Below are 27,146 nucleotides of genomic sequence, written 5' to 3'. Positions count from 1 at the left end.
CAGTATGGAGATGAGAAAAAAAAAAAAAAAAGGGCTTTTTTTCAAATTTGCTATCAAATTCAGAGATTCTATATTGTGTAGAGCAAGCCGGACTGCCACAAACCACTCATGAGTTTATTAGCTGTAACAAAGAAAAACCTATGTCCTGCTTTCCATTTGCACAACGTCAGCGCCTCCTCTTAGGATATACAGTATTCACCCACAGCAGAATAAGAGCAGAATCTTCTGCAACTTCCCCATTCATTTGAATAGGGATTGCAAGAAAAATAAAAAACACATTCATATGAATAAAACAGATTTTCAAGCACAGAAATGTCTGCAAGAAAAATCTTGTGTGAATATACCATCAACCTTTCACCTTTAGCACATGTTGATAGGTGTCACTACCTGCCCCATATCTACCCATCATAGATAACTATACACACGCTTAAGCTAATTAAAGTAGCACTCGGGCTCAGACTGTCCCACAGGTGAGTCCCCTGATGGGCCCCTTGTCTTCCTCCCACTGCACAAGTGGCACATAACACAGTAGACTTACTGCACTACATAGACATATTCAATGTACCTCAGCACCAGCCTATGTTCATATAAAAAAACTGGGTCGAATATTTGAGAAACTACGCAGTTTTTTTTTTTTATTAAAGTCACGTTCATGTGGCTGAGATGACTTCTAGGTACAGACGCAAGACAGCCGGTGTCCTTTCCCAGAGACCTGCCTTCTCAAAGTTGCTGCAGGGGCCCCATAATCAATCATCTTGTAGCATCTTGCTGCCGTCTGGATGTATCCGTATGGTGGGCCCCAAAATAAATTCTACTGGTGGGCCCTAGGCAGCCCAGCCCGACACTGGTTGCATTATACGACAAATGCAAAAATCTTTTCTCTTACGTTTGTCAAAACAACTCAAGTTCCCCTTTGACCTCCCCAGTTGTCTCATGATCACTCATGGGCTTCAATGCCATGCATTATTTAGTAGCCTAATCAGATCCAGATAAATTTCTTTAAACTCGGACTATAGTTAAAGGGCAGTATCATAAGTCATTATTTTTAATACTTTTTTTTATTTTTTATCGTTTAGTGGTAGCCTTTGTATTATTTTGTACTTGTCCAAGTAAAATAAATTGTAAAATGTTTCTGGTTTCAAATTTTCTGACAAGTTATCTACATTCCAAAGAAAAATAATCACCTCACTATCAAAAATAAGATGTAGCTATAACAGCAGAGAGAAAGGTCTATTGTTCTGCATGACTACGATAGGCAGCTTTCACACTGACAATTGCTCGGGAGAAGATGGAGGTGGAGGGTACTGGTTCTCAGGGAGTATGAACAGCAATGCTCCATGGGAAAGCATGCAAACTAGCCAAATCAGACACTCCTCCAAAAGAAAGAGCAAGCCATTTGTAGTCTGCAGTTTTGGGGTTCTTATCCTTATCTCTATACAGAGTAGGGTATTAGTTGGTTGGGTGGCATCTCATCCAGCCAATCAGTATTCTGCTCTGTAAGATGAGGGGCGAGAACACCAAAACAGTTGTCTACAGAGAAGCTGCTCTTCCTTTTGGAACGCTAATGTCGGCTAATGGAAATTGCACAATGGGGGGTAACAGAAGCCCTTTAATGCTTGTTCCCATAATCATTATTTCTGTGCAGCAGATTTTTGTTTAGACCGCACGGACTACTGCACAGGAATGATTATTTTCGGTGCCGGCAAGACAGGATCACCTGATAAACAAGTATTTTCCTTGGGTGATTGCCAACACCTTTCCCACAGGCCGATAACCGGGAATGAGCATTTGTATAAACGCTCATCCCAGATCATTCGCATGATAATCGATCCCTGTAAAAGGGCCTTTAGTGTTTCATCAGCGATTGTAAGCCAAAACCACGTGTAGGTCAAAAATACAGAACAGATGCAAAATCTTTCCATTATACCTTGTCTCTGTGTAGGCTCCACTCCTGGCTCAAAATCACTGGCCATTTGAAAATGGCCCCTTTATACGGGTCGACAATTGAAACGATCATCGCTAACCAGTGTTACTAGTAATGCTGGTTACCATCCACTCCTGGCTCAAAATCACTGGCCATTTGAAAATGGCCTAATGGGCCCTTTATACGGATCGACAATTGAAACGATCATCGCTAACCAGTGTTACTAGTAATGCTGGTTACCAATGATCTTGTGGTGCAAAAAATGCACCGCCGATTACCCGATGAACCAGCAAAACGCTCGTTCATTGTGTAATTGTATCTTTTGTGCAGCACAAAAGATCATCATTTGCCAGTTGCAGATTGTGCTGTGTAAACACGATTTGCTGCCAGGAAACAACGAGACAGAATGGAGAAGAGCGATGGCATTAGTGATCACTCCTCCCCATACTCTGGAGTTGCTGGAGGAGATCGCTGCATGTAAATGCACCAGTCTCCTCCACCAGCCATCAGCAGATTGTAGAGAAGGAAGCGTTCCTTCCCAACAATCTGCTAGTTCGTCATCTCGCGTAAAGGGACCCCAACACTATAGTTTCTCTGAATTGTACACATTGCTTTTACTACCAATCAAGAACCCCCTCTATATGGCATGTAGGATGACAAATTACCATATATACAGAAGTCAATGGAAACCCTGGAGAAAATAAAAAGCAATGCAAAGCAAAAGCGGTCTATAAAATTCAAGCAGATGGAAGCCTCGCTGGTTGTCCTACGCTCTGGTTTTCCTTTGCGGTGGCTCACATACAATGACGAGCACACGCACAGACTTTGTTCCAGACAGCCCTAAGATCTCTCCTTCAAAACTTTGTAAGTAAATTGCAAACTAACAAATTTTTGTAAAAAAGAAAAAAGGCTCCCCTCTAGGAAGAAGCGGTACGATCTAACATGTAACAGACATTCTGACAACTGCAATTAGAGAATTTTATAATTAGACTTATTTTCCACATGAGCCCATCGCTTCAATTATAGCCAGAACCATCGAACAAACATTCTTTTTTTTTTAAATAATTCTTTTATTTAAGAAAAAGAGACACAAACATTCATTTTAAATGTCACACATGGAAGAAAAAGTACTGTCATCTCACAGCAATTCATCTAGGATATGCTCTATTGTTTTTTTCTCATATTTCATCAAGGAGAAACTAGATCTTCATCGGGTTGTACTTCTGTTAACCCTTCTGTTAACCTCCTCAAAAACAGGAATTCAACAAAAGTGACAATACTAGAAAACAATACTAGGAGAACATGGGGTTCACTAATATACAGGCGTAAGTATTCTCTTTATATACAATATTTTACATGACATTACAAGAAACCAATGTTAATCGATGTTATCGATTTTCACACGGTTTCTATTCAGTGAGTATTGTTGAAACTTTGGGTTCATACATTTGTCACACTGAAGTATATATAAAACATAATACATATACTTTTGCATTTTGTATAAAGACCGATTTCCAAATGCCATAATCCAGCCGCATGTCCATGTGACAACTTTGACTTTAGATCGCCACAGGGTTCTGTGGTGATCTAAATTCAGTTCAGTAGACCCTTGAGGACCCTAGGTATTGAAGTCATAATATAGATGATAAAATGTAGTGGAGTTATGTTCATCTGAAACTGGCTGAAGGGTAAGTCCAGATGCAACAAATAGCAAAGGGTGAAATCGGAGGTGAAAATTCTCAACTGTCTAGAACCAGCCTAAGGCTCAGTTTACATAGAAACATGTGAGCCCTGACCTCCTACTGTTGAGTAACTTGAAGGGCATCTCGTGATTCAATCTCATCTTCTATGAAATTTCAAGGACAAAGAAAAGTACATTTACAACCTTCAGACAGTTTTGACTCTCCATGCACTTCCAGTCTAATAGAAAAAAAAACAAGAGAACTCAATGTCTTCAGATTTTAGCCTTCGAGCTTGGGCACAGTCAACAGATATCTGTTGGTAGATCCCCCAGTTTCAGCTGAAAATGTCTACAGAACTACTAGACAGTTTTATCAGATGTGCTGCAGGGGGAAACAAGAATTTGAGAGGATGCTCCTAATGTACTTCTAAAGAGTGAATAAATACCGAACTACCCTAAAAAATTTAGCACCTCTATTAATATGACGTCTGCCAATTTGGAAAGGAATATAAATGATCCAAACCAGTGATTTTTCAGCGCTCTTACCAGTTACTGCACTCTCTCTAAGCTAATAAAACTGTACATGAAATAGCCCAACAGTGATAGGCAACCACCTACACCACATACAGAAATGGACCACCCCAAAATATAACCCAGATCAATTAAATAGAACCTCATATGAGCTTTAGCTTAAATCTCACACCCTCCCAAATTTTGGGACAGATTTCCTAAGTGGGACACAAGGAAAAATATCCTTGTTTTTCTCCCTTGCCATATACAGAATGGGGACAAATTCCAAAAGATGGGTTTTCCTTCGTTAAATCTTTTAAACACTAGTAAAAAGTGAGCATTAGGTTGGCCATACCGATTAAATGCCTGTTGGCTGAAAGCAATCTCACCTAAGGCACCCACCCCCATACGCGGCCGAGTGTGCATATGTTCTGAAATGTGAAGACAGGGAACTTAAGCCACTGTCATACTCCTCTAGTAGTGGCTTGTCTTTCCGAGAATAAACGGATAGGACTTGCTAAAATCCAACAGCCTACTTCTCATCACCCCTGACCTCTTCTGTTAGGGAAGAGTCAGGAGGCCTCCTCAGATGGTTGGTGTGGTTCCACCTAAATCAGCGAGTTCACCAATTAACCGCCAGTTTACAAACTATATTTTAAATCAAAAAATATAAAACTATTTCATGTATAATGTAACGCACTGTAATGGACACATATGAAGGGGAAAAGCTCATTTTCAAAACTGTGGAAGAGATTAGCATAATGGGACAGACTCCCCAGAAACCTAGTACTATGTATGCAGCCATATCTGCAAGAACATACAGCAGTTCAGGTACTATATATGCTAAGCTTCATACAATAATTGTGAATTTTAGGAAAAACAAGCACATACATTAGAAATATGACTCATAGTACAATGTAGTAGATTTTTTTTGCTAATAAAAGAAGGTTCCCCATATTTGGCTCCATTGAGCCATTTCAAGCCTGGCTTTTGGCACTAGAGGGAAAATAACAAAGGAGACTTGTGCAAAAAGGGAACGATCGTCTGCATTCAGCTGATCATGCCATACACTTGCATTCAGCTGAAAATGCATCACATCTTTGCAGTCAACCATCATGAACCATCAGTCACGTATGGTTTCTAAACAATCATTGTCCGAAAAGGTGAAACATCTTCGGTGTTTGGGCAGCTTTAGAACTGGCAGTAATCAATTCAATGGAAGCAAATTAAAAGGTGTTGTCTGGGTTCAGGGCTGAAACCGGACATAAGCGCCACCTTCACTCCATTAGCATGTACGAATGAGCATTGGAGCATTTTCTTGCACTTTTAGAGGCAAGTATCACTATTACCCTGCCCTATAGACCCTGCCCTGTGCAATCCAGCACAAAGCAAGGGGGGCAAAGGGGCAAGGAAATGTTCCAATGCTCCACTCGTACATGCTAAAAGAGTGATGGAGAGCCTATGTCCAGCTGATTGAAGGAGAGTTTAATGTACAGTGAGAACAAGGAACAGAAGGGCCAAAACATCACTATAATAAATCGTATTGCAACACAGATTAACCTTAAAAGAGTCGTGCTGGAATGGGTGGGTTATAGCACCCTCTCCTTTGGCTGGACTTGTAAAAGGAGGCCTACTTATCTGCTTCCCACTCCTTTTCCTCTCAGCCTTTGATGGTCTGCTGGGCTCCCTCACTGAAAACATCCGGATTGAAGCCGCCTGCAGCCAATCATTGGCCATGGCAGTGACTGGCTCCCCTTATGCCATGACAAATGGTCACATGATGCAAGCGGATCTGGTCACTGCCGGAGCCAGAGATTGGCTGCAGCAATCTCAAACAGGATGTTTACAGCGAGGGAGGCCAGTGGAGCATCGAAGGCCGAGAGGAGAAGGAGCGGGAAGCCAGAGCCTGGAAGCAGATTACAGGTCTGGCCAAGTGGGGAAGGGAAGGTTGCTCCAAGATTGATCCAGCATGTTAGGGAAGTACATGGGGGGTGATGAATCCATCCTGAAGTTTGCAGGACTAGAAAGGTGTCAACTACCACCCCCCCCCCCCCCCCCCCCCTCCATTCTTGCACAGCCCCTTTAAAAGTATTGTGTTTCCCTAATTGGATTAGCATTCTGATATATTTGTCATTAATGAACTGGGAGCAGACAGACAAACTGGTTCTAATATGTCGATGTAATTTTTTCATCATAGTTCAAACATTTGGTGAATTAATTTACAAAGTGAATAACGGAATGGTTCCAATAACGGATACATAAAGTTTTTGGATATGACTGAGGATACACTGATCCAATTTAACCTTGGAAGTGCTCGTTTTTCTTTACAAAATGAAATATGACCTATACATCAAGACATGTATATATTACACAGATATCGTTTAGATGTAAGATTTACCTAGACTTCTCCTGGAGTGTCATTATATTCTTATTCATGTGCAAATAGGAAATCCGGCCGAGTTATTGCTGACTATTATCTGCTAGTGGCAAGTCAAGTGAACCAGTTAGCAAACTAATCATCAATTTATATATTTTCAAGGAGAAAAGAGGCAACAATATATTAAAGCATCAACAGTCTAGAAATAAAAAGATACAATGGTTTTAAAAATAATATTTGGGGGGGAAGGGAATGAAACCCAACCTTTTTCAGTTTTTTTTTTATTATTATTTTTTTGAAAATTGCTCTAAATGCTGTCAGTCATTCCTAAGAAGGTCAACTCACAGTCACTGAAAATGCTATTTGAAAGTGTTACAAATTGTTCATAACGGCATCTTGGAGCTAAAGTGCATTAAATTTGCTTTAATATTTTAGTGATTGAAAATCGCATTGTGTGCCCGATTTCAATTTTCACAAGAACGGGCTCCAAAGAGATTATAATTTTAACTCTAGACAAGGCCTGGGCATAGTGTTCCGCTTTAAATAAGGTGGAAGTATATGTCGCAATACAGCCAACCACAAAAACCGGCTCACCTACAGATTTTGGACTTGTCAAATAGACTTAAAGAGTAGATTAACCTTCGTAAACCATTATTCAGTTTACATCTAGACAATCCTACGGCCTGCTGGAAGAACGAACCAACCATTACGGACCTTTGAAACCCAGTGTCGATGCTCCCTGTCGGCCTTTGTATGCTCTTTCGGTAATGATGCACCATACAAGTGAACACTGAAGGCAATAACCGACCTCACGTAACATGTCAGGCGAGCACAGTGATTGGCTGTGGCAGTCAAGTGTATGTATGTAGCATAATCGCCGCAGGAAGAGCATACAAGTTTGAGCACCACCGACACTAGATTTGACAGATAATGGTCGATTTGTTATTTGACACTACTTTCCCTGTAGGTACTTTTCTTATACTCTCAGACAATCCCTTAAAGAGGCCCTTTCACCAGAATAAAGTATCTAAACTGACTATACAGACGTGTAGAGCGGCACCCAGGGACCCCCCTGCACTTACTGTTATCCCCGGGCGCCCCTCCGTTCTCGGCGCCCGGAGATAACCGTAAGTGCAGGGGGGTCCCTGGGCGCCGCTCTACACGTCTGTATAGTCAGTTTAGATACTTTATTCTGGTGAAAGGGCCTCTTTAAAGTAAAAATGCAAATGTTATGCTTTATTGTTTAATCTCCTCCAGAGCTGCATTCCAAACTTTGAAAGTTACTGATTTCATATCTCCCAATGACCCCTGCTGGTTTACTGTCTGGACAGCGCATGATACGGTGATTTGTGTTCTGAGACATGTCATATTTAGACCAGAAAAAGCAAAGTATTCTGATTCAGAAAACATTAAGGGTATGGCTACACTGGTCAAGTGACAACTATTGCGGCCAGGATTGCAGAGTAGCTGTGATTCCATGGAAATGAATGAGATTGCTGCGCGAGCCCCAAGAAATCCAGCAGTGTTAGATCTACGATCCTACTAATTTGTACGGGATCACCGCTACGCTGCGATCCTGGCTGCAACAGCTGTCGGGTAACCAGTGTCGCCGTGGAGCCGTACCCTAAAGAGGGCCTGACACCATGAAATGCGGTGCAGTCTGCAGGCAGCATGCTGAAGAACAGGAGGAGCTGAGAAGACTGATATGTAGCTTTATGGGAAAAGATTCAATAAATCTTGTAATTTATACATTAAAATCTCTGCTTTCTGAGCTCAGTTGCCCACGCGGGTGGTCTTATCAGTAATTGATAGCCTTCCTTGGGCTGGTTTGTACACAGAGATAGCCGTCAGTCACTGATAAGATGTTACTACGGAGCTCAGAAAGAGCAGAGATTTAATGTATAAATTACAAGATTTACAGAATCTTTCCCACAAAATGATATATCTGCTCAGCTCCTCCTGCTCTATAACATGCTGCAGACAGTCATTCATTTCATGGGGACAGGTTCCCTTTAACTGCCTCAGAAAGCAGTACAACAGAGCAATGCGCTGGAGGAGCTCAGCTAAGCTGTAATAGTGTGTTCATCATTAAAGGGTTCGTTTAGGATTAGACAAAAAGGGATTGCCTGCTTTTCCAGAAACAGTGCCTCTCATGGGCTGTGTCTGATACTATAAAACATCCTCATTCATGAGAGTTGGGGCTGAGTGGTAATACCAGACACGTCCTATGGAAAAAAAATGGTGCCGTTTCTGAGGGGGGGAGAGTAGATCCCATTTTCTTTTAAGCAGATTATATCTAGATGCAAACTATACCATGGTAGAAAAGTAAAACTCTTCTTACCCCTCTAGTGCCTATACTATTATGGTACATTCCAGCATTCATCACACCTCCAATTGTGGCTCAATAACTTTTTTTCTGCTTGTTTTGTAACATACAGCATTCAAATAACAGAGAATAAAACTATACATATATTAAAAAACAAAGCTAATATGCTGAAGCCTGACTCAAAAAGGAGAGAAATAATACCAGATCCAGCAAAGGCTTTATGAAGCATTCATAATATAATGCTGAACTATGGCAAGAGTGGAATCTACACTCCATACCATAGTTTTTTTTTCTGTAACAGTTTTTTTAAATTTACTTTTATGTCTAGTTTATTTTTATTTTTTTACAGGAGGCAGATATGCCCATGTATAAATGCAGCAGACTATTACATCCTTCACAACAATTACATGAGATTCACATTTATATCACAGTAATGTAATGCCCTACTGCACATCTACATTTGATAGTGACAAGTAATAAGCACTATAAATGTGCCCTGGATGAAAAATAAAGATCACGCTTTTCAGCGATGGGATCCCAAAGAAATATTTCATCATCATTAAAACGCAGGGAAAAGGCTTCTCCCTTGTCTGGTTTTCCCTAGATGCATCATGCACGATGAGGGAACGAGAACACGTTTACAAAGCACTCGTTTTTTGGAATCTCACAATGACAGCAGGGCAGTAAATGCCTGCTCGGATGGAAAATGTCCACAGTAAAAATGCAAAATTCAACCAATACATATACATATTTATGTCTTCTTAGGTCTATTTCTCTTGCAGCAACGCAGGGATGTTTATGTTCCATCCTATGGCCTGGCGATCAAAGCCGCAAGTGAAGAGATTGCACGTTGGGTGATCTTCACTCCAAGCCGAGCAGCAGACCATTCTTCGGTGGCCCTGAAAAGTCATTCAGACAAGCAGGATCAGTACGGAGTACTAATGTGTAAGGCAGAACAAGAATGTGAATTCTGATGAGGTTACACAGCCCTGATGATCATGAAACTGAATTCCAAAACTGGAGCCTGGATGTGTCAACATTACCTTTTCCCCTGACCAAAGGATATTTTATTCATAGTGGTTATTATAAAGCTTTGAATGTGGGTGAAGCTCTGGTGAACACTGTAGGGATGATCGTGGGTTAATATCTGGTGAGAGCTGCTCTTGTGAATTGCTGGAGAGCAGCTACTATTAACGTGGAGCAAAGACTGCAAAATTGCGACTTAAAAGGGTTGTGCCATTAAGATAAATGTATCCCGCCCACCAGTTATCGCTGTTCTATCACTCCCCAAATACCACCATTTGTCAAGACTGCTTTGTTCAAAAGTTATTAGTCTATCATCGCACCCACTGGCAAATCAGTTTCAATTTTTAGTTGCTGTTGGTTACGTCCTGCATTGGAGCCTTATAATTTAGGACGTAGGAAGCCTCAATGGTAAGAACGAGGGGCGTGGATAGTATAACATGATCTGCTGATGTCAGGACACATCTCACTGCCGCAAGTCAGAACAGTAAAAAAACAGGAAGTTAGATTCAAGCATGGGGGATAAGAGAAAACTGAATACTATGGGGGATAAGAGAAAACTGAAAATGAGGTACATTTAAAACACAAAAAACATCCACGAAGGAATGGGAGCTAGAGTAATTAATGAAAACACACTCTGAAAAGAAGTTTATAGCACAAACCCTTCAAAGAGAACCTGTTACACTGAAACGCTGTGCAAAACTGCAGTCAGCATGTTATAAAGCAGAAGGAGCTGAGCAGATTGATATACAGTTAGTTGGGAAATTATTAAGCAAAACTCATAATTTATAGATTTACATTTTTTTTATTACTCATGGGATAACTTTATCCCCTTTGAGACGCTTCTCTTTCTGAGCTCAGTTGTACACAGGGCTATCTCTGTATGCACACTAATACAGAGAACCCTATTAAATCACTGACAAAAGCCAAATGGGGGGTTTTAAGCTTAGAAAGTAGAGATTTAAATGTATAAAAATACAAAATTTTATTGAATCTTTTCACATTTACAAATCTGCTCAGTTTTTCCTTCTCTATAACAAGCTGCCTGCAGATCGCACTACATTTAGTGGGGACGTTCTCTTTAAGGTCCTATACTTGTCAGCTGAGGCACTTGGCCAGAGGAAGCTTTAATATGTACGAAGATTCGTTTGTGTCATGTGACCACGGAGTGGGAGTGAAGCGCTTGCTATTACTCCCGCTCCGTGGTCTCCCGCTGCGCTTGGAATACTCACCTTTCCAGCAGGGGGCCTCCGGACACTTCACAGCATGTCCAGGGTCCCGCGCTGCACTGACCTCCTGACGTACGCACGCCGTGACCTGACGCGCTGTGTGACATCAGGCACAGAGCAGCGCGAAACGATGGAGTGTCAGCGGCACCCCTGCTGGAAAGGTAAGTTGGTGAAACCGAGGGTGTAGGGGTGTGACTAAGGCCGGGCGCCCGGAGTGCACAGTGTCATAGCAACCAATGACGCTGTGCAATCCGGGTGTCAGAAGGAGCAGGACAGCAGAGACTATGGCACAAGGGGGGAGAACCGATGGCTCTGGGGTGGGGGGGCAACGGAGCTGATGGCACTGGGGGACGGAGCTGATGGCACTGGGGGGGGGGGGGGACGACAGAGCTGATGGCACTGGGGGGGGGGGGGGGACGACAGAGCTGATGGCACTGGGGGGGGGAACGAAGCTGATGGCACTGGGGGGGACGGAGATGATGGCACTGGGGGGGACGGAGATGATGGCACTGGGGGGGACGGAGATGATGGCACTGGGGGGGACGGAGATGATGGCACTGGGGGGGACGGGGGACGAAGCTGATGGCACTGGGGGGGGGGGAACGAAGCTGATGGCACTGGAGAGGAAGGAGATGATGGCACTGGGGGGGACGGAGATGATGGCACTGGGGGGGACGGAGATGATGGCACTGGGGGGAACTGATACACTTGGGCTGATAGCACATTAGGGAACGAAGGGTGTTGGGGACTAATGGCAGGGGGTCTTATGAGTTTTTATAAAGAAAAACCGTCCATTAATTCATTTTTTCAAATTAGATTACTCAATTAATCTTAAAAAATAATTTATAGAGTACTCGATTACTAAAATAATTGTTTACTGCAGCCCTAAGGTAAGTCATGACATTTTTCAAAAAAAGCATTAAAGCTATAACTGTAAGTCAGGGGTGGGGAAGCTCAGATCAGAGGGCCGCATATGGCCCCTGGGATCAATTCATGTGGCCCCCTGCCATATTATATAGTAAAAATGCTAAGAAAGGAAGAGGCAGGGACGATGGCAGAATGAAAGCTGGGTGAACCCCTCTTTGGACCCATCCTGGGATGAGCTTGGCTGCCATTAATGCCAAATAAAGAACTAAATAAATAACATTCTGAACTTAAAAATTAGACAGCTATATTTGGTCAATATGGCACCTGTACTATATGTAATATATATAGTGCAGGTGCCATTTTTGTGCTGCAAAAATACAGTGCTCTAGAATTTTTTTTTTTATTGAAGAGCAATTTCTGTAACTTACCCCCAAGTCAGTTATATGTTTGACCAAATATAGCAGTAAAATTTTTAAGTTGAGAATTTTGTATGGCCCGCGAACGATTTTACAAATAACCAAATGGCCCTCGTCAGCAAAAAGGCTCCCCACCCCTGATGTAAGTAATGCAAAAACACAAAGTATAAAATGTACAACTTATGGACATGTTTTATTAGTATGGACTAACTGTATTGAAGTAAGGGATAGTGTAAAGCATAGGGGAGGGGAGGGAGGCAGCTACCTAGGGTGCAGCTGTCTCCACAGACTACAATTGTGCATCATCAGCCTCAATGTGTTCACAGTAGGATGACAACTGTTCTGACTGATCATCACCAATATCAAACTTAAAGAGCTTGTCCCAAGATCAATGCGTGTCGCCTAATAACACAGGGACTCTCACAATCACAAAACCAAGCGTCCTGTTTCCCCATTTGAATTCAGCAATGGTTGAGCATGTGTGCTGCCTGTCCATTAGAACGAGGACCCTTGTTCTCGTGATCGTAGGGGTCCCAGTGGTAGGACCCTCAACAATCAGACACGTCACCTTTCCAGAGTATATGTTAGATTAGCTAATCGATTCTACCAAATCGAATTTGTTCAAATTCAGCCTTCTAGAGCACAGAGCGGCTGACCCCTCTTCTGCTCATGAGATTCCCCCTTGATTAACATCTCAATACTGCGTCACAGATGTTACAACTAGAATATCATCACCTCTCCTGAACGCACAGAAAGTGAAAATGCAGTCCCACCCACTGAATGCAGGACATTACATAAATCCTAAAACAGAAAGTAAATGCATGAAGATATGGCATAAAGATGTATGACTGTGGTAATGCATTTTGCCAATGACACTGGGAAAATGGACCTTAGGCTAGGTTCACACATTGTAGCCACATAGAAGGTTTCCAAAATCCAAGCCAACGGCTACAGTTTTGCTGTGAATGCGGAAGACAAAGGCAGAAACTTTTCGGTGAACCCCACTCACCTGTCTATTGCTGCGAGGAAGACGAGCTAATCTTACTCCAGACATGTCAAATAACCGAACCTGCCGATTGTCGTGTGGAAGGGCAATGATCCTCTGGCCGACAGACACACTAATCCTAGGGGGAAAAAAAATATAAGAAGGTTAGACGTACAGTCTGTAGCAAATTCATAATGGTGGTTTGATAGCGTGCAATACATAGGACAATAAGGTAACAAAAAATGGCTAATTTACAAAAAAAGAGAAAGATTTTTCAAAACTGGTGAATAGGAAAACTAGCTTTTGCAAGGTGAAATATCTTGCACAAGTTTTGTGAAATCTAACCCATAACGTACATGAATGAGAAAATGTGTTTATTACAGAACATCTATATTGATATCGGTTATCCCCACATTTCTGTTATATTTTCTGTAAAATTTACCCTATTTGGAAAATGCCAGAAACACCAAATAAACTGGGTCCACTTTTAGAAAATGTAAGAAACGCCGTATATCTAATATTGAGCACTCCAAAACGACCGGGAAAAAAAAGACCTTGTAGAAAATATAAACACATCTTTATTGGTATAATGAATTGGTAAAATCAAAAAAAGTAGATGGTATGTTGCGGAAACCAGCCACCCAAGAGAACATTAGAGGGCGCCATAATAATTGACAGTAGCAATATAACAGTTCAGATTGTAGGCCCTCTCTCCTTCTGTAACTCGTCTTGTTCCTGCTTAGTGCAATTGTCTGTATTATGTATGTGCACCCCTTATCATATGTACAGCGCCACTGAATGCATGGCCAGTAATAATTACACTCCAGGCACCCTCCTCCCAACATAGTTTCACCCAGAGGCTTCTTCCGGGGGTTAGTATAGCAGTCATGCAGCCAATCGCTATTGGAGTATACCAACTGTAGTAGATAAATGCTCACATTTAAGGCTCATACACACAAATGTATTTCATTCCATTTTCGTTCTTTAAAGGGTTTCTATCACTTGGTTTCACATAATTAGCTTTCAGACACTAGCGATCCGCTAGTGTCTGCTCTACCAAACAATCCTAATAGAATAGCTTTTGGGGCAGCCGTTTCGCAAAAAAAAAGAACTTATATTGATATGCTAATGAGCCTCTAGGTGCAGAAAGCGGTCAGACATTCACTGCGCACGCGCCGAATACATACGCTCACAGGGAGGATCGCATTCCGGAGGAGATGGGCGGGCTGGAGGGACGCGTTGGGCGGCGGCATTTTGTGAAGGTAGACCGAGCCTCTAGGTGCTAATGACGCCCCCATAGCACCTAGAGGCTCATTAGCATATCAATATAAGTTATTTTTTTAGCGAAACGGCTGCCCCAAAAGCTATTCTATTAGGATTGTTTGGTAGAGCAGACACTAGCGGATCGCTAGTGTCTGAAAGCTAATTATGTGAAAACGAAGTGGTAGAAACCCTTTAAAAGTCCGTATGTGGAACCAGTCACTTCAATGGGGCTTGAAAAAAACAGAAATGACTGTGCATTCCGTGTCCGTATGTCCATTGCGCAAAAAAAATAAAATAGAACATGTCCTATTCTTGTCCATTTTGCAGACAAGGACAAGAATTGTTACAATGGATCCACCATTTTTTTTTTTGTATATCTGTGTTTTGCGGACCGCGAAATACATACGGTCGTGTGCATGAGCCCTTATTGTGAAGAATAGTATAGAAGCCCTGTATGAGAATCGTAATGGTGCTGGGAGGTGGAGACATCCGAAGAGACATAGCGTCCAAAACAAATCAATGGCCAGTGACATGGCTCAGTAGACGTCGGTGCGATGCATCAAGCACTGATGCTTGTCATGGGATGGGCAGCAATGGCGAGGTTTGGGTGGCGATGCGCTCCAGAACTCAAAAGGAGTCATGGAACGCATTATTCCAATCCAGTACCTGCGTTTGAGAGCGTGGCCAAATCTAGAGAGCAGTGAAGGAGAGGCTGCGTTCTAGGGCTCAGAAGAGCCTTGGAGCGCTTAACAAAATAGCGTATGGCACCAGGCAACGATGACAGCGATGGTGCCCAAAAGTGCCGTACTCATGAATGAAGTGCCAAGTCCTGCAGTGTGTATGGAGGAGACATGCCTGATTACTTACATACAATTACATTAGAACGATGTGATTCAGTAAAACAAACATTAATTCAATGAGAAAATGCATGATTGATTGAAATAAAATAACTATGAAAAATGTGTCCATCTACAATACTAAACTAAATGGAATAGTACAGAATATAGTACAGGTCATAGAATGCAATAATGCAAATACCTACACAGTGATGGCTAACCTCCGGCACTCCAGCTGTGGCGAAACCACAACTCCCAGCATGCTCCACTCATTTCTCTGGAGTTCTGAGAACATCCAAGCAAGTGTGCATCATGGGAGCTGTAGTGTTACCACAGCCGGAGTGCCGGAGGTTCCAGACCTATCAAGTATACCATAATCTAAATGTGAAGAAGAGTTCAAGAATGCTATATGGTCCTAAAGGTGAACATCTACATATATGCAATAGAACAATCATAATAATTTACTATACTATATGTTATTTTAAAAAAATAAGAAAACAAAATATAAAAGAAATAAAAACAAAAAATAAAAGTTGCATGATGAAACATAAGTACATTTCAGATTAACTTTCTTGAGCTTATTATTGGAATTCTGCAGGTTACTGTAAGATACTCTGTTGTAGGTTCAAGTTTGCATCCCCTCAGTTATGTAATATACAAGACATTTTGGGCAGTTTCATATCAGCATTATTATTTCCGTTCTTCTGCTACATTACAGCAGATTCCACCTTTCATTTTTCACAGCTCCTTTGGAAAATGAAAAGTGAAATCTGATTTGTTGCTATTGGCAACTAAGCCAGTTCTACTTTACACCAGTTTGATAAGTCTCCTCCTAAGTACTTTACAGGCATGAACGTGGATAGCCAACCAAAACTATAGGCAATTGTATAAGCTGGCTCTGAGCTTTTCCTTAAATAGTGTACAGCTGGAGCTTACTCAATAGGTACGTTTGGAAATTGACGCGGTTTCTGAATTTCAATGCCACAGACCCGCTCGTGTAAAAACCAAAAAGGACACCTGCGGCAAAACATGCCATTTGAACAGCCCATACGGGCGGCCATATGATAAGGATAATAGTCGACCAAGCATGTGTTCTTAGTACGAAGAGGGGGAGGAAGTTGCTCCTCTGGCAGACGCTTATCTCCTGAAGAATAAAAGGATTGGGCAGCTGAAATCCAACTTGCCCGATCCTTATCTCCCCAGAAATCTGACTCTGGGGAAGAGTGGGGAGTCTCCACAAACATAAGATGGTTGGCCAGTCCTGCCGAAACAGACGGCTGTAAATAGTGCTGATTGGTCAGCAGATTGGTGCCTATCAAAAGGGCTTGAGCAGCTGGAAGCATCTGTGTTGGTCCCATGTTCATATGTGCCCGCATTGCTGAGAAAAATGAAGACGTTTTAATATATGCAAATAAGCCTCTAGGAGCAATGGGGGCGTTACCGTTACACCTAAAGGCTCTGCTGTCTCTGCAACTGCCGTGCCCTCTCCACTCTGATTGACAGGACCATGCAGTGTAAACATGATCACCCCTGCCGGCCCTGTCTATCAAAGTGCAGAGGACACGGCAGTTGCAGAAAAAGCAGAGCCTCTAGGTGTAATGGTAACGCCCATTTTTATATGCAGGCACATATAAAAATGGGACCAAGACTGGTGCCTTCACTTGCCAAGTGCCCATGTAACAGGTCGGCCAGTGTCATAGGTACAAATCTGCTGACAGATGCCCTTTAATTGCAGAACATAATACTGTAGTTTGTACCTGCTGATTTTTACCTTTTGGCGGTGATCATCTGTGGATTATTACCCTAGTATTCACTATTATAAGAGTATTATCTACTGTTACCGTCCAATCAGAAAGCTAGTTTTTCCTCACGTTATTACAACAAACAAATAAAAAGATTCGCCCAAACACCGAGCAGTCATCTCAAGCTCCAGTGATAAATGGAGAACCTGGTAATGGCAACCGCGGCACATTAATGTCTCAGCTCATTCACTTGTCCTATTTCACACTTGTGAGTTCTTGGCTGGGAGGAGAATGAAGTGTATTCAAATTTTATTTATATAAAGCTGCCGACTGGATCCATGTTGCTTCCTCTTGCAGCGCTGAAAAGTGATTACAGTTTGTCTGGAGCCAGTGAAGTGCGTATTGATGATTGCAGAACAATATCGTAATGTATTCCTACAATGTACAATGGCACACTCAATGACAAGAAGCATAGCCAGTCCCTTAACACTTCCTTAAAGGGAACCTGTCGCCATGAAAGTGCTGTCCAGTCCGCATGTTATAGAGCAAGAGGAGCTTACCAGATTGATATATAGTTTTATGGGAAAGTATTCAGTGAAATCACTGATCTTTCTTTGCTTAGGAGTCCAGTGGGCGGTCCTGCTCAGTGACTTCTAACTCTGTATACATACAAAGCATTGTCAATCACTGGACAGGACTGCCCATTGGACTCCTAAGCAAAAATAAAGAATAAAGACTGAGAAGAATAAAATACACCAACCTAAAAAATAATACACAAACCAATATATCAATCTGCTCAATTTCTTCTGCGGTATACCATGCTGCCTGCTGAAAGGACTGCATGTTCACGGTGACCGGTTTCCTTTACAAAATTTACAGCACGCCCAAAGAAAATATAATGGCAGGAAATGTAATCCCGCGCAATCCTTATTTACTACAGTTATAGAGGGAGGGTTCTTAGGAAAGCCTTGTCACAGCAGTAAGACCAGCATTACAGCTACAAGGGCTTGTGTGATCATTTCTGGTGTGAAAGACCAACCCAAGAACCACCTATGGAAGCCTTTAGGTTAGGATAACTAGGCATGTGCTTAAGGCAGTGCAGTTTTGTGCGCTACACACTAATATGATCATGTCTTTTTTTTTATTGCTTCTATTTGCTTTTCATATTTGAGACCTGCCATCCACCCTATTCTCTTCCATAATTGTAATGGGAGACAGGGTAATGCAAGTGTTAAAGGAGTTGTCCTGCCTTTTTTAGGCCTTTTGGCCTCAGGATAGGACATCACAAGCTGATCGACGAGGGTCTGGCACCCCCCCTGATCTGCTGTACTGTGTAGCTCCATCACCGCAATATGGTGCTGGAAGTGCACTGCGTCATTACCATTGTAGTGGACAGCGTTGGGGTGCAATATCAATCACAACCCAGGGATAGGTGTGGTCCCAATTCTGGGAGAAAGCAGACATGTTTTTCTAACCCTGGACCACCCCTTTAAGGAATTGATGTTCGTTCATACCTGTTTACAGCAGAATCTGTTCGAATGGTGGCAATGGGTGATCTCATATTCTTTAGATCCCAGACTTTCACAGTACGGTCATCGCTTCCCGACACAACGTTGTCCCCCACCGTGAATACAGCAGAGGTCACAGTGCTGAAATATAATACAGATGGTTAATTGCATTCAGCACCAACAGAAATGACTAAACAACTGTAGTGTTACATGGCGACCATTCATACGAAATGTGTAATACATGGACTCACCAGGAGCTGCGCTCACTAAGCAGCTTTTTCTCCAGCGCATAAGAAGATTCCTAAGCAGGGGACTCGGCGCCTATGACAGCCATATACCCTAACAGCATTTATGGACAGGCGTGTTCATCCTTAAAGGGGTTGACCACTTTCTGGCTGTTGACCAACGTGTATAAGATGACTACATGGCACTTACTAATATACCCTTTGTTGATATTCTATGCCGTTTGCTATATTTTAAAAGCTATGTCCCCTCAAAATAATGGATCAATATGAAAAGTATATGGCAAGAGTAGAATCCAACATCCGACTTTTCATATGGATCCATTATTTTGATAACTGCTGGGCCCACAGTTTGATTTATTGGACTGAAAGGCTAATCGCAGAAGATGTCTTCTATTTATTCTATGACTTTTATGTAAGTTTTTAACATTAAATATTGCACATTTTCAGATATATGCCCAGAGTCTCCCACTTTATTGTATAATTTTTGACTCTATACTATACAGGAACACTCATAATATTTCATAGACATGTTAAAATCTTAGACCCACATTCTGGAGACAAGGTGACAAAAAACCCTGGTTTAGCTATATAGCTTGCGGATTAGACACCTCTGCAAACAGAAATGTGCATACGGTTTAAGATGAAATTTAGCCTACTTAGAGTGGGTAGGGGAAGAAAAAAAAAAAACAGCACATTTTCTGTACGAGAACGATCACATTAATTCAGGTTTGTCAGCTTATCCTTCCAGTGCATTTGATTTCCTGACACATGCCGTAGCAGGGGTCATGCACATCTATTTCTGCGAATTTTGTAATTTTAATTTAAAATGTCAGTTGTTTCTGTCATTTCCCCGGTGCTGGGGGAATTTGATTTCATGTTCCATTCAGTCTGCTGATTAGAGATTAGCACTATCCAGGTCACAAAGGGCCAATATACGCAAGCCCTCTTAATTTAAATTGACATCAAATTAGGTTCTAATTAGGAGCTGACCATACTGCATTAATGAGACAAAGTTGCTTAATGTAATTTCAGAGTGCGGCAACATCCCCCCACATAAAACGATATGACACCTAAAGACTTCCATCTCCCTTTAACCCTATCTGTGTATGCATTATACGGATTTGTCTGGCCGCCTGTTAAAAATAGCTGCTGTAATTATCTTATCTTTCTTTACTTCTGCCGTGGCAAGGTTTCGATAAACTAAAATGCTGCAGAACCTGTCACCTGCATTGCATTGGCATACTGGAGCCAGTGCCAGTAGTGAAATCATAAAAAATACTGAAAACTTGACTTGGTTAACTTAGTTCTTATGGCTTTCTCTACAATTCTTAAAGGCACATGAATGTTAAAACAAAACAGGAAAAAAGGAGGCAAAAAGATAAAATACCACTAACATTTACCATAAAATCCTCCAACATTAATAATATTAGCTTTCTAAGTATACGTCAAAGTATAAAAACTTAAAGGAGTGGTCTCATCTTAGACATTGGTGGCATAAATATAGAATAGAGGGGGGACCTGAAAATATCTCCCAAAATGGTCCCCTGAAAAAAAAAAGCAAAGGGGAGCACCCTGGGCATGCATGGTGTGCTCTCCATTTATTTCTATAAGTGTTCTAAAAATAGCCGAGCAAGTGCACTTGGCTATTTTTAGAAGTTCCATAGAAAGGTGCACTGTGCAAGCGAGGCCACCATGTAACCGGCAGTCCCATAGAAACTAATGGAGGGCAGAAGCGAATGAGTGGCTGCTCTCCACTCACTTCGGGGGTCCCGTTCTGGAGACCTTTGGGATCCGCACATATCTGACATGGGTGGCGTATCCTAGTGATCTGCCACCAATGTCTAACATGAGACAACTGCTTTAAAGGTGTTTCCAGGATTTTTAGACTGATGGCCCATCCTCAGGATAGGCCATCAATATCCGATTGGCAGGTGTCATAAGGCCCAGCACCCCACCGACCAGCTGTTCCCACATATCACCAAAAATAGGCAACAGAACTACAGCTGGTTTGTATAGTGGATGGAGCTGATAACTACTCCCATTCAAGTACTGCAGTAACCAACTTCACCGGCCACATAGTGGAAGAAGCTGTGAAGTTCCCATGCTAGAGCTACTTCCAAACGGCTGATGGGTGAGGGTTCGGGGAGCTGGGCCACAAACATTCAACAAAATGTCTTCATCTGGTTGAGCTCAGTCTGTTTGGGCCCTATTGTACAGGTGGTTGATGATAAAACAGGTTATCCAAGTGGACATCATCAGATGTCAACTCAAATCATCATCATTCTGAACAATGTGCAGGAACAATTGCTATCAACAAGGTGAAGCCAGAGTATCTGTTCTCTGAGCATGCCCAGAACACCATTGTACTGACTGGTATTCTGGGAAATGTAGTGCAAGCAGCATACCATGGAGCACAAGACCAGTCACACGAGTTCCTTCTTCAGGCTGACTGGACTGGAAAAAGAGCTCAGTGGAGTGGATTTTAACTAGCTGTAAACAACTTATAGGAGATTGACTTTAATTGACGATAGATAATATATATGAAAAAAATTGTCACTCCGATTTGGGTTGAAGTAAAGAAAAATTAAATGTTGCAGTTCCAATGAAAGGTCTCAAATGTGAATTTATTAAGATCAATAACTTCTGAAATTTGGGGCTATTTATTGCACTGGTTACTTGGCTCCTGGAATGTGTCCCAATCCACCCAAGAACGAGCTCTTCTCATGGTCTCCTAAAATCCACAAATGCTCTCTCCCAAATGAAGCCAGAAATTGTTGGCTGAAGGCCTTAAGACTGCTGACAATACTTCACTGGGTGCTGAACCAGATCTGCTCCAAAGTGTCCCATATTGTAAATTAGCTGGTGATGATCTCAATCCAATCAAGCATCTGTGGGATGAGATGGAAGTGAACCATTCATCAGCATGCACTGTAGATGCGGTGCCTGGGGAGGCCGAAGCATTCAGTTGATGTCACACTCCTGTGACCACCCCAGCCTTCCTTACCATCAAATGTAATGTTATGTAACCGAAACGCAAAAATGTTTGTAGGTTCAGAGCTGGACTTATGGGGCCTTACTGCTCCACATTCAACTATTACTACTTATTTTTTTGTTTTGGTTTTAGAGAAAATGCTGTAACAGATGTAAAAACTAAGACAAATCCTTTATTTGGCCTGTACTATAGATATAGATAATCCACACATAGCGCAGCGAGGCACTTCATTAAACAGCATGGGCTGAGGGGTAGATCCGAGCACATTCACTTTTTGTGGTGTGGACAGAGAGGCCTTCTGGAGCAGCCATTTAAATAGGCAATGGCAGGTATCACATGGAGGGGTGATCTACTAGAAATGTATTACCGTATATTACTATTGTCCCTCTTCATATGTATTGTTGCATTTCGTTTTGGCATTATACGTGTAATGTTATATTTAGTGTGTATGTCACTTTAAGATCAAAGCTGTTGTTGTTAAAGGGAATGTGTCATCAGAAAACGACCTATTGGTTAAATCATGTTTTTATGTTTACCATTTTTTTAAGAATTTTTGATGATATTTTTCATTTTACATGTCAATGTCTATATTTAAACAAAAAACAAAAATCCTGCAGTTTTCGCACTGGCCACTAAGCCAAATAGGCGTCACTTCTTTTTTTTACTGATTACTTTACTGTAGTTATCTGCTTATCTATACACATAGGAGATATCATTACAAGCATGATAAGAATGGCAGATCAGACAGGATCCACCGTTCACAATAGGTGAATGTCAAAGCTTATCTATTCTTTCCTTGTACAATGACCTCTGCACAGGTCACAGAGCATGGCTAGAAGAATGGCTCATAGACACAATGGTCAGGAGGAGACTTCACTGATTTCTATGGGAGAGTTTTCAAGGCATGCTTTGTGACCTGTGCAGAGGTTATTGTAAGAATATATAAGCTTTGACAATCACCTATTGTGAATGCTGGATCCTGTCTTATCTATACATAGAGGTGATATCATTACAGGCAGGATTACAATGACATAAGCAGATAACTGCAGTAAAGTGCTCTGTACAAACCAAGAAGTGGCACCTATTAGGCTTAGCGGCCAGTGCGAAAACTGCTGGATTCAATGTTTTTTTTTTCTTTTCTTTGTTTAAATATAGATATTGACATAGAAAATTAAAACATCAAAATTCTTAAAAAATGTGAAACTTAAAGCCTCATTCACACGTCAGTGTTTTACATACGTGTGCTGTACGTATTCTCCGCAGACAGCACACGTCCCCATTCATTTGAATGTGTGTATTCACACATCAGTGTTTTAGCACGGTCCATGTTTTCAGCACGGATGCATGTCCTATCTTGGTCAGTGTTCCCGGATCCCTCACGCCCATTATAGTCTAGGGGTCCGTGAAAACCACGGATGCAACACGGATGCCATTAAGAAGAGATGCTTTGAAAATGATTTTTCAGCTGTTCAGCGTCAGTGAAAAACAGATGCAACACGGACAGCAAAAAACAGACACACGGACCCAATACGGATCCTTCACGGACAGTTTGACGGATGCATCACTGACCACCTGCTGAATGAGGCTTAAAAATGGGATTTAAACAATAGCTCATTTTCTGAAGACACATTACCTTTAAATGTATCATGAAATGAAATGGTTTGTACCTCACTGCGCCAGAATAAAACTTTTTCCTATTTCTGGCCTCGCATCTCCCCATCATTAATCCCCCCCCCCATGCAGTGCGTCACGTTACCGCAAAACGAACACGTTAAGTGACCGTGAAGAATACTTTTCATATGCTTCACTATATGGCACACAACGCACAGTTAAGGAGCGGCAATACTTAAACTTTCCATTGTGTTGTGTTCCGCTGTTACAGGGAACGCAACGCCCATGGTTAACCTAGCCTCTCACTGATGACTGATCAAGTAAATATGTTTTTTGCAGGACTAGAGACACTTGTATAAGTGACGGGAATGGATAGTCAATAGTTCAAGACTGAAGCTGTAAACCATTTGAAAAACTGCTGTCATTCAGCTAAGGCTATAAAAACTTGAAAACTCAGATTGTTAGCTTAGACTTTAAACATGACTATGGGATTCTACTAGGGAAATCAGGTTTTACAATAAATGCCCCTTCCTGGATCCTCCCACTGACCGATCTTCAGCAGAAGATCAGAACACAAAGGAGAAGGCAGCAGCTTCCTAGCCAGTAGTTCTGTGGTAATGACATGTATGTTGCCTTTCTTTCCTTCAAGGAATGTATAAAATACATTTGCATATTAAATACAGAGGAGTTGGAGTCGGACCATTTATCTACCGACTCCACAGCCCTGCCGATAACAGCGCTCCCCGGCTGAGATCAGGGAACCTGTTACATTGCTGAAATAGCCCAAAGCCTCAAGCAGACTTCGGAGTCTATTTCAGTAATATACCAATACAGGTCACTAGGTGGCAGCATTGTGGTATATTGCAAATGGAGTGTTTAATGATGGCTATATAGTCATCAATGAACACAATGGACAATCTATTGATTGCCAATTATTGTCACGCAAGGTGACTTGAAAAAAAAGTAAAAAAATAAAAAAAAGTTTACAAAAAAATATAAATAAATAAAAAATATAAAAAGTTTGAATATGTTAAAATAAAAATACTTAAAAAAAAAAAAAAGTTAGGAATATGAGAAGGCGGGGAGTGACAAACGAAAACGCAAAAAAGGAAAATCTCAGGGCCTTAAAGGGTTAAATGATAAGGCTACTTGATATGACAGAGAGGGATTAACCAAGTAAAAAATTATCTCTGCACAAATTGAGAGAAGGCAGCGACACAGAAAATAAAACTGCGCAAAATATATTTCTGTAATTGTTATTTTACTCCAAGGGCTTCTCTGGCAAGCTCCACACAGGAAACATATGAGAGAACATTGCTTTCAGTAAAAATCTTACTCACTCCATGAATAATGAGAATGCAAATTAGAGTAATTAATGAGAAAATTAACCACCCTAAATGTATTATATTGCCAATATTTGTGCATCCGGTCCTGCGCTCCGTCTCTGCTATCCCAATTGTTCTGTCTCTGTATTTTGCTATGGAAAGGTTATAGCAAAATTATATATAGTTTTACATCGCTCTTCCCTTAACTATTTCAGTGCAAGTCGAGACAGAAACACACGTGCCGCAGACATGAATTATCGCTGTTTTTTTGTTTGTTTTTTGCTGTTGTGCAAAAGGTAAGATAGAGTTTCACAGCTATAACAGGCCACAAAGTAAAAAATTAAATATATATATATATATATATATATATATATATATATATAAAGAAACGTATGGTAGCACCAATTCACACCATAAGAGACGGGTGCTATGTCCAGGGGATTCACTGCTTACCCTTGCATACAGTCGGAAAAGGACAGCAACTAAAATAGTACAAAAATAATTATTTATTGGGCCACAGTGGCACAGTGAGGCGACGTTTCGGCTCAAAATCCAGAGCCTTTCTCAATTTTTGTACCATTGGAGTTGCTGTCCTTTTCCGACAAATAAATAAATATATAAATATATATATATATATATATATATACACATACACACCGCGTGCAGAATTATTAGGCAAATGAGTATTTTGACCACATCATCCTCTTTATGCATGTTGTCTTACTCCAAGCTGTATAGGCTCGAAAGCCTACTACCAATTAAGCATATTAGGTGATGTGCATCTCTGTAATGAGAAGGGGTGTGGTCTAATGACATCAACACCCTATATTAGGTGTGCATAATTATTAGGCAACTTCCTTTCCTTTGGCAAAATGGGTCAAAAGAAGGACTTGACAGGCTCAGAAAAGTCAAAAATAGTGAGATATCTTGCAGAGGGATGCAGCACTCTTAAAAGGGCAAAGCTTCTGAAGCGTGATCATCGAACAATCAAACGTTTCATTCAAAATAGTCAACAGGGTCGCAAGAAGCGTGTGGAAAAACCAAGGCGCAAAATAACTGCCCATGAACTGAGAAAAGTCAAGCGTGCAGCTGCCAAGATGCCACTTGCCAGCAGTTTGGCCATATTTCAGAGCTGCAACATCACTGGAGTGCCCAAAAGCACAAGGTGTGCAATACTCAGAGACATGGCCAAGGTAAGAAAGGCTGAAAGACGACCACCACTGAACAAGACACACGAGCTGAAACGTCAAGACTGGGCCAAGAAATATCTCAAGACTGATTTTTCTAAGGTTTTATGGACTGATGAAATGAGAGTGAGTCTTGATGGGCCAGATGGATGGGCCCGTGGCTGGATTGGTAAAGGGCAGAGAGCTCCAGTCCGACTCAGACGCCAACAAGGTGGAGGTGGAGTACTGGTTTGGGCTGGTATCATCAAAGATGAGCTTGTGGGGCCTTTTCGGGTTGAGGATGGAGTCAAGCTCAACTCCCAGTCCTACTGCCAGTTTCTGGAAGACACCTTCTTCAAGCAGTGGTACAGGAAGAAGTCTGCATCCTTCAAGAAAAACATGATTTTCATGCAGGACAATGCTCCATCACACGCGTCCAAGTACTCCACAGCGTGGCTGGCAAGAAAGGGTATAAAAGAAGAAAATCTAATGACATGGCCTCCTTGTTCACCTGATCTGAACCCCATTGAGAACCTGTGGTCCATCATCAAATGTGAGATTTACAAGGAGGGAAAACAGTACACCTCTCTGAACAGTCTCTGGGAGGCTGTGGTTGCTGCTGCACGCAATGTTGATGGTGAACAAATCAAAACACTGACAGAATCCATGGATGGCAGGCTTTTGAGTGTCCTTGCAAAGAAAGGTGGCTATATTGGTCACTGATTTGTTTTTGTTTTGTTTTTGAATGTCAGAAATGTATATTTGTGAATGTTGAGATGTTATATTGGTTTCACTGGTAAAAATAAATAATTGAAATGGGTATATATTTGTTTTTTGTTAAGTTGCCTAATAATTATGCACAGTAATAGTCACCTGCACACACAGATATCCCCCTAAAAAAGCTAAAACTAAAAAACTAAAAACTACTTCCAAAAATATTCAGCTTTGATATTAATGAGTTTTTTGGGTTCATTGAGAACATGGTTGTTGTTCAATAATAAAATTAATCCTCAAAAATACAACTTGCCTAATAATTCTGCACTCCATATATATATATATATATATATATATATATATATATATATAAATATAAAAAGAAAGTCCAACGGGAGCACCAACC

General features: G+C 41.4%; 1 protein-coding gene across 1 annotated transcript in view; it reads right to left on the bottom strand.

The window, feature by feature from the left end:
* Positions 1-9,485: 9,485 nt before the first annotated feature.
* Positions 9,486-27,146, bottom strand: part of WDR37 (WD repeat domain 37) — a 198,847-nt gene continuing 181,186 nt past the window's right edge. Inside the window, exons 13-15 of the mRNA XM_040434222.1 lie at positions 18,694-18,828; positions 13,363-13,477; positions 9,486-9,717 (exon numbers count right to left, since the gene is read on the bottom strand). Of these exons, the coding sequence (XP_040290156.1) occupies positions 9,586-9,717; positions 13,363-13,477; positions 18,694-18,828 (382 nt within the window). The 3' untranslated portion in view covers positions 9,486-9,585. The remainder of the gene's footprint in view (positions 9,718-13,362; positions 13,478-18,693; positions 18,829-27,146) is intronic.

The sequence above is a fragment of the Bufo bufo genome, chromosome 5 (genome assembly GCF_905171765.1).
Source record: "Bufo bufo chromosome 5, aBufBuf1.1, whole genome shotgun sequence".
NCBI lineage: Eukaryota > Metazoa > Chordata > Amphibia > Anura > Bufonidae > Bufo > Bufo bufo.
Note: the sequence above shows the minus strand (reverse complement) of the source record. Positions and strands in the feature narration are given on the sequence as shown.